Raw genomic sequence first — 8,596 nt, 5'->3', positions numbered from 1 at the left:
GGATTTCTGAGTTCCAGGCCAGCCTGGTCTACAAAGTGAGTTCCAGGACAGCCAGGGCTACACAGAGAAACCCTGTCTCAAAAAAAACCAAACCAAACCAAAATAAAACAAAACAAAACATGGGACTTTTGTCTCCTGGGGAGCCTAGGTACCATTGTCCCATACTGGTGATTACTGGACCATAGTTAAGGAGGGCACATGAACTGAAGAGACCTCCATTCAGCCTCTTAGAAGATTCTGTGGGAAAGAAGCCCCGGAGATCTTTCTGACTTGTTCTTGGTTTCCATAGAACCAGACCAACTCTAACTGTGTCAGCACTGGCCAAAAGAAGATGAAGCACAGTGACAGTAGCCAGTCTCCCAGAGGCAGAGCTCAAAGAGAAGTATCTGACTCAACTGTCCCACTGCCCCTGCACCTGGACCTGACCAAGGTAAGCCCACTACATACCCTGACCCCAGGCCATTTTCCCTCCTGGTTCTACTTCCTTACTTATGTAGATGATCCTAGAACTCAGAAACTTCATGGTCTAAGAACAGAAGGCTCTTGATGCATCTCATTGAGGTAACCCATGTGCTCCCTTCTTGTAGATGAGTGCACTGAACCTAGAAAGTGGCCCAGAGGCTCAGGATCACTCTTCGGACATTCCACACTCCCCGCTCTATGCTGATCCCTACACACCACCAGCTACATCTCGCCACAAGATTACAGACATCCAAGGCCTGGATGAGGTCAGTACTCTACTAGGTGCCAGGACTGAATATGCTACAGTGAGATCAGAAGATGTCAGAAACCTGAAGACTATGAAGGGAGGATGTTTCTGGGCAAGGGATCTCTAGGCTTCACAGTGATCCCAGACCAGGACTTCAGGTAACCCTCATTTTCCCAGCAGTTCCTCTGTGCGGTACAGACATCGCCTGGACCTGACCTATCAAGCCCGTTCCCCTCAGTCTCTGTGTCTGTGCCTGTCTCTGAATCCAGCTCTGGAATCTCCAGCTCTCCTGGGCCTCTGGGCTCCCACTTACTCTCCAAGAAAGGTGCCCTGCAATCCAGAGCTTCCCAGAGACACCGGGGTTCCTTCAAGAGCAGAGGCCCACAGCCCTCAGACTTCCCTCAGTTTGTAAGTCACATTCTACACTCTGGTGTCAAAGCCCAAAGATCAGGGGATATTGGGTAGAGAGTTCTAGGACTCCAAGGAGAAAAACAAGAGAATATGGGGAAGAGAGAAACTGTGGACAGAGACAGCGTGGTAGGACAGGAAGCTGGAGGGTAAGGAGAAGAAAGTAGCAAGGGCTTGGCAGATCAGGTGGGCTGATCTGTGCTGACTGTAAGACTTGTATTTTGGGGCTTCCAGGTCACCCCTGCCAGAGAAGGTAAACCCAGTTCCCTGCCACCTCCCCCAGGTAAGTGAGGGTCTTCTCTCCTAAAGGGAAAGGGGTGCTACTTCTTAAAGGCTGATGCCTGAGTTGTCTCTGACATCCCTACTAGATGAAGAGGCTCCTATCTGGAACAAGACTTCCTCTCCCTCCCACCAGAAGTGGTCACAGCCCAGGAAGCCTGCAGTGGAGGGGGGATTCATCCAGTGGATCTGATGGCCCCCAAGTGGGCTGCTGCTTCTCAAAAACACAACCACCAGCACCAACCTGGATAAGACTATGCAGTTATACCAGTTCTTTGACTTACATTAAATATACCAGGGCCTAACCCCATCAGGTTAAGGATGTCTCTAGAATTCTGAGGATAGAAGCACCTCTCACCAGGCTCTAGCTCCTCAGCTCTAGCAGCTAGAGCAGCTGAAAAGAGGTAACTCTAGGAACAAGCCAGTGAGGGACATCAATAAGATTCTGGACAACCCCAGAGGCTATACCGCTAGGGGAGAAGGGTAAGAGTGCTAGAGCAGGTGAGTGTGAAGTACAGAGTGCTGAAAAAGTCAGGTTGTCAAGCTCAGCCTTGTGAAGTCAGAAGATGTGAGGGTCAGAGATCAGTAAGGTGAGAGCTATTACAAGAAGCAAAGGAGTTTAAGAAGATCCAGTACTGTTGGGTGCATAGGGTAAGGCTAGTCAGAAAGATTAACACCATAAATGAGAAAGAGATTTTATTGGTATTGTGTCCCTGTGTTCCCCTCTGAGCAGCCAGAGTAATCTACCATCCTAAGGACCTTTATCTGCTGTCTTGGGTAGAACCCCACCCTGAACTGACTATCACTGTGTTACCTCAGTCCCTTCGCCTACCTTCCCACTCTACAACTTCTCCCAACCTTAGCTTCATTCAAGCTCCCTTTAGTATCAGGAGGCAATCCTTCCATAGGATGCTATTAAATTCTATGTATATCCTGTCTGGGGCTCTTGGAGAATATCCAACCCTGCCCCATAGATCCCACATTGGAGAAGCCCCAGAAACCACCCCTGGAGCATACCTTAGAGCAATGATTTTCAACCTGTGGCACACAACCCTCTTGGTAAACCTCTAGCTCCAAAAATATTTACATTATGATTTATAACAGTAGCAAAATTTCAGTTATAAAGTCACAATGAAAATAATTTTATGGTTGAGGAGTACTACAACAGGAGAAACTGTATTAAAGGGTTGCACCATTAGGAAGGTTGAGGACCACTGCCCTAGAACCTATTCACTGACTTAGGCCAGGCTTGCACAAGCTGTGCATCAGGGATCAGGGCCTTGGAGGCCCTAGCCAGCCAAGCCTGCCTTTCAATAGGGCAGAGTTCTTAGACTGCCTCCCTCTAGCTTTGAAGACACTTAGTAGCCTCATCTTGGCCTAGACATATCCAGAGGGGCCTTGTTGCTTTGACACTTATTGTAGAGTCCTCTTCTGCTGCTCATTTTTATTTATGACCAGACAAAAGGCAAGGTGCCCATTTAAGTTTCAGATAATAAATAATTTCTTCATATAAGTACATTTCAGGAATTTCATGTAAATTCAAATTTGCTAGGTGCCCTGTAGTTTTTCCTTGCAATTCTGATATCCTATTACCCAGCTCCTTGCTTAGTGCCCACTTACCCACAACCCTGAATCTCTACCCTTTCAGGTATGGAAAATGCCCTTGGCCTTAGTCAGTGGCTGGACCCTTAGGTTGAGTCTAAGTAAATCAGTACCAAGGGCACTGTCTCCTTCCTACATGCCTTAGAAGACAGGGATCAAAGAGTGGAGAGAAGAGCAACATCTTGTCCTTGTCACCTGGGTTCATCTTCATGCTCCATGCTTCACCAGGCCAGCCTGGCTCCTAGCAGCTGGGGTTTGAGCTGGAACTGGATCTTGGTCTGCCACTATGCCCTCTCCCAACCTGACGGCGGAAGTAGCGGATAGCAGAGATGGTGCCAATGTTGGCGAGCAAGACTGTAAGAAAAGCAGAAGATATCTTGAGTGCCAGCTCTGGCTATTTCACTGACTTCTGCCTGCATAACCCAGTCTTCAAAGGACAGTGTGTTGGAGGTAGGTTAGCAATGACAAAAGCAAAGTCAAAGAGAGCCTGACTTTCCCATGTACCCTGCATCCCTGCTGGCCCAGCAGATAAGGTAAACAACCATAGAAACAACTATAGACCCTATGCTTCTAGGCATAGTACCCTCGTCCCAGGACCTCCAAACCTGTTTTCCAAGCATCTGGGGCTTGTAGATCTGAGGTTCTCACAGCCCAAGTGGCAAAGGCAACAAACACCAGGCACATGTCGTTTTGACTGAATGTAAATGAAGTAAGGGGGCTCCGTAGTTCTCCTAAGAAAGAGAAGGACATTAGATGCTCCTCTTTGAGACATGCCTCCCATAGAAAACCACCTGTCCTAGACAAATCTTTGGAGTCAGATCTTTCCCATGACTTCTCTTATTTAAGACACTGGATAGCCTGTGATAATTGAGTCAGAACAATTAGGGAGATTTGCCTTTTGGGTCTTCTGTTCTCTGGTCTGTGACATGGGTTATAGAGGAGAACAGAGATATTTTTCTCACACTGCCTCAAGCAGCATAGCCTGAGTATGAATGGGCCTCTAGTGCCAGGCCCCTAAAAACTAGAGGAAAGTCCCTGATGGCATCTAGGACTAGATCTAGGACAGTGGTCAGTGACAAGGCCAAAACCTCTGAAGTGTCTGGCTTGAGCTGCCTGATCTTAAATGTTTCCTGGGATAGCGTAGGAGATTATTCTTCCTTCATGTAGATCCCAGAGCATGAAAGAGCACACATACGTACAAGCAGATGATCAGGGTCATCCCCTGCCCCTCCACCATATCCTCTTACCCTACCATATCCTCTCCCTGGACAATGTGTTTCAAGGACCTGGATGGGGCTGGGACCTGATAAACACCTACCTGCCTTCCTGATTGTTAAGCTAAGATGTTCTGCTGTAGGTGGAACAGGCTTGGTGGATGCCTCAAGCCCTACTTCCCTGGAAAGCTCTGAGGTCTGCATCTGGATATGAGTGGCTGCAGGCTGTCTGTTCCCAAATCCTTCCTCAGTGAAGAAGTGTTCATAGACCTCAGGGATGGAAATAGGCACCAAATCTCCAGGGGGAACAGGTGCCACAGTGTCTGCTCTTGGTGGTGAGACTGGAGAGTGTCCCCTCTGACATCTTGATCTTTGGGCTCTGCTATCCCGAAAAAAAAACTCGCATGTGTCAGGCCATTGGACTTCATCCAGGGCTTGACTGGCTGCCTCTTCGTCCTCTACATCTTCATCTTCCTCCTCAATGGTGTCACAGAAGAAGAACTCATAGGCCTCAGGGAGAGTCACTGCAAAGCAGTTTCCAGACTCAGCCTCTGCTGATACAGAGGATATAGGAGGAGGCAGGTGTTTGAGGATCCGAGGCTGGGGGAGTCGGGGCCCAACAGCCACAGCATCCCAGGCTGCAGACCCCCCACGGCTTCCTGCTGCTGTCCTGGGAACTGGGGGCTGGTCTGGGGTTAGGAAGGATGAACCTGTAGGCTCCCCTGACCCTGAGTCTTCATGGCTGGGTATAGCCATGGAAAATCGTACTTTCTTCTTCTTGGGGGCTTGGACAGGACCTAAGCAGGACTCTCCTGAGGAGTATCCTGAGGACCCTGCTGAGAACTGCCCTACTGGCTTCTCAATGTTTCCCCCTGGAGGTACAGACACACCTGTATCCACCATGGCAGCTTCAGCCTGGGAAATAGGGGATAAAGAAGGCTTAACAGGTATAGACACACTCTCTTTAGACGCAGTCTTTGAAACATAATGAGGCAGATCTGTACAAAGCACATCCACTGAGGCAGGCATAGAGGAAGAAACTTCTGGCTTGATCTCTGAGCCTGCTGCAGATAGGTCCACATGCAATCCAGGTGTGCAAGCAGATGCAAATTCAGCCTTGTCCAGTTGAGACATAGAGGCAGGTGTAGACAAAGCCATGTCAGGCTTAGAGGCGGGTGTAGACTGATTTGTATTGGGTTGACATTTGAAGGCAAGTGTGGACAAAGACATGTCAGGCGTGAAGGGATGTGTAGATGAAGCTATGTCAGACTGAGGCTTGGAGGCAGGTTTAGGCAAAGCCACATAGGGTTGAGGCTTGGAGGCATGTGTAGACATATTTGGTGAGGTCATGGAGATATCTGGATGAACTTCCTGGACAGGTTTGGATACCACATGTAACACAGCTCTGGATGTCTTTCTGATCTGGTCTGTATCTTGTTCAGTTATCAGAATAGGTGTAGAAAGATCCAAGCCTGACTCCTCTCTGGCCATCTGTTCAGGAATACTAGAGCCATGTTCAGGAGCACCTATGGAGTCAGACTGTGGCTTATCCTGCTGGGATTTTGCTATTAGTGTCCCAGACATAAGAGCCTCCTTGGGCCTGGTAAGCTGTGGGGAGCTCATCTGGATAGCAGCAGAGTCCAGAGATCCAGAGTGCTTTGTCCCCTTGGCACCTACAGCACGCCTCTTCTTACGACCAGGGTTCCGCGGTGAAGCTTCAAGGCTGTCAGGGGGACTCTGAGGGATGTCACTATGGTCAGGGGACTCAGGACTATGAGGGGGTTTACTGGGAGAGCTAGGGGCAGGGCCTTGCAAAAGCCTCTGCATCTTGTCTCTGTAAGTTGCTGACCCTGGAAAGGACAAGGCCTGGCCAGGACAGACACTGTCTAAGCTGGGGAACAGAAGGGCTTCTGACTGTGTGGACGTGCTGGCTACCTGATGACTGGCCTCCAGAGCCAGGACAGGCTCACACTGAGACCTGCTGACCAGCTGCTGAGCAGCCACGTCCTCCAACTCACGGCTCTGTTGTCCCCTCCCTTGGGAAACCAGCTGCCCAGTGAAGAGGGGTGGAGGCCCAGGGGGGCTGCTTCCACTGCTGTCCCCTTGGTCAATGTCACTGGACAAGAGCTCGTCACCAGAGGCCAGGTCAGCCTGCAAGAGGCCACACTCATCAGCAGTGGCTGAAAACTCGGCCCATTCCCGATCACTGAGCTGGACACTGTACTGGAAGTTGTCCATTGCACATCAGCAACGGTGCTGGAGTGACAGCAAGACTTTGGGCCAGGCAGGGTCTTCACAAATCCAGGCTCCATGTACTAAGTAGCACACACTGCCACCATCCTGCCTGACCTTGTAGCACCTGCCCCCTCCCTGGCAGTCCATTTCTATCTGAAAGAACCACGGGACAGACTTTGCTTCTTCCAGCTTCTTCTACTTCATTCTTCTGAGTGAGATATCTACTTCAGTTTCCCCTATTTCCAATTCAACTCCAAATAACAGTACTGTGACACACTGTCACAGTCCTAAAATGAAATATGATTTCATATTAGTGAAGTAAATTAAAGACCAGTGTTAGTCATGTTTGGATGGTGTTCCCTCACATCTCTGAGATCTTTCAATGGAATTGATTTCCCTTCTCCAACCCTGTATACAGTGTTCTGCATCAAAGACCACCCATCAGAGATCAGTTCTCTATGACAGTCATTCCTAGCCTCCCCAGTTACCACCACTGGCAGCTAACCACAGAAAAGAATCTATAGTATCCAGCAGGTGACTAGCCTTCTGTATGACGACCTTCTGCCAGCCTTGGCTGGAACAAGTTTTCTGAGCTTACCAAGGTCATGTTGGTACTGGCTAGAGCCTACTCAGAAGTTTATAAGAGGAACCTAAGCCAGAGGTCATAGAACTTAAATAAGAACCCCCTGAACTCCAGCAATCCATTCTGGCTGTCCTCAGGGTCTGTACTCCTATCTATTCCTGCCCTGCTAACCAAGGCCCCATTTTGCCCTATCTGAGTGAACTAAGATGATCTGAGCTAGCCAAGGGCTTCAGTCTCTGACCCCCAAATGGGCCGTGGCCAGCTATGTCTAGAATAAGGAGAGTAGAAGGTCACTATGACTGGAACAGTCCTGAGTGAGAAAAGTCACTGGGAGCTTCCTACCTATCAACCTTTCTCTCCTCTCTAATCCTCTGGAGATACCATGATAACCTATCTTTCCTGCCATTAGGACCCATAGAAGAAAGGGGCTAAGTGTATCTTACCTGGTTCTCAGCAGCCAGCTAGGGCCATGGAGCTATCATCTAGAGGCCTGTCCCCAAGCAGCTAGGTGCTAGACTTCTTAATGCAAGCTCCGCCCCTACTTCCAAAAATATCCTGTCCCTGGGATCACTTATGACTCGTGCCAGTCTCAGAGCCAAGCCACAAATAGATGGCATTTGAGGGGACTCCAACAATATGAAGGACATTTTCCTGGTATGGGGCCAGCACTGGGGGTTGGCATTAGCTAAGGTCACATCAGATTCTAGGCAGGTCTCCCTTCCCAAGAAGAAAACCCATGCTTCCAGCTCATTATGAAACTTCAGTCCCACCCTGCCTACTACCTAAATGTCTCTAGCCCAATCTTGCAGACTATATTGTTGACTTAGATGTGACATCCAGGGCTCATGGAGCCTCCTAGGCATTGCTAAACCTGCCAGTGCAACTAGAAGAAAGTAGGTGCATTCACTGTTCTTGTGAAGAGATCCCTACGTAGGTACTGACCCTATGTGCTCAAAAAAGATTACACAAGGTCAATGGGACAAAGTGTAATCTGTTGTGAGAAAAGTGTATTTGTTGGATAGTCCTAGGACAGGATGGCCACTCTACCTAAAGAAGACATGAGCAGAGCAACTAGCATCTGTGCTGAGCTCCTTGCTAGGTCCATGAGTACCTCTCTAAGACGGGCACTAGGAGACCTTTCTAAAGGGCATGAGATGGGCTGGAGAGATGGCTCAGTAGTTAAGAGCACTGACTGCTCTTCCAGAGGTCTTGAGTTCAATTCCCAATAACCACATGGTGGCTCACAACCATCTGTAATGGGGTCCAATGCCCTCTTCTGGTGTGTTAGAAGACAACTGCAATGTACTCATATACATAAAATAAACAAATAATTCTTAAAAAAAAAACTTTAAAGGGCATGAGACACAGAGAAAGTAATTTTCACACAGTCAGTACATAACAGAACAGGGTCCTTAAGCTCTGCTTATTTGTTTGTTTACTTCATACTGTCCAGACTGACCTCAAACTTGCTTTGTAGTTAGGCTGGCATCAAATTTACAATTCTTTTATGTCAGCCTCCAAAGCTCTAGGATTACAGGCATGTGCCACTATTCCTGGATACTGCTT

The 8,596-nt window shown here is 48.6% G+C and overlaps 2 protein-coding genes across 4 annotated transcripts in view; one reads left to right on the top strand and one right to left on the bottom strand.

The window, feature by feature from the left end:
* Plekhn1 (pleckstrin homology domain containing N1) overlaps positions 1-2,498 on the top strand; it is an 8,724-nt gene extending 6,226 nt beyond the window's left edge. For 2 of the 3 annotated variants that reach the window (XM_021161128.2, XM_029476325.1), the window contains 5 exons: positions 290-430; positions 588-728; positions 887-1,117; positions 1,352-1,400; positions 1,486-2,498. In XM_021161128.2, the coding sequence (XP_021016787.1) occupies positions 290-430; positions 588-728; positions 887-1,117; positions 1,352-1,400; positions 1,486-1,589 (666 nt within the window). In that variant the 3' untranslated portion in view covers positions 1,590-2,498. The remainder of the gene's footprint in view (positions 1-289; positions 431-587; positions 729-886; positions 1,118-1,351; positions 1,401-1,485) is intronic. The other variant, XM_029476326.1, reaches the window with a different exon arrangement.
* A 42-nt stretch (positions 2,499-2,540) lies between these two features.
* Perm1 (PPARGC1 and ESRR induced regulator, muscle 1) lies at positions 2,541-7,561 on the bottom strand. Its single transcript, XM_021161637.2, has 4 exons — positions 7,474-7,561; positions 4,317-6,734; positions 3,604-3,729; positions 2,541-3,352 (listed from the first exon to the last, which is right to left on the bottom strand). The coding sequence occupies exons 2-4, from the start codon at positions 6,448-6,450 to the stop codon at positions 3,240-3,242; spliced, it is 2,373 nt and encodes a 790-aa protein (XP_021017296.1). The 5' UTR covers positions 6,451-6,734; positions 7,474-7,561; the 3' UTR covers positions 2,541-3,239.
* Positions 7,562-8,596: the final 1,035 nt, after the last annotated feature.

This window comes from Mus caroli, chromosome 4, assembly GCF_900094665.2.
Source record: "Mus caroli chromosome 4, CAROLI_EIJ_v1.1, whole genome shotgun sequence".
Taxonomy (NCBI): domain Eukaryota; kingdom Metazoa; phylum Chordata; class Mammalia; order Rodentia; family Muridae; genus Mus; species Mus caroli.
This window is presented reverse-complemented; position numbering and strand designations above follow the sequence as displayed.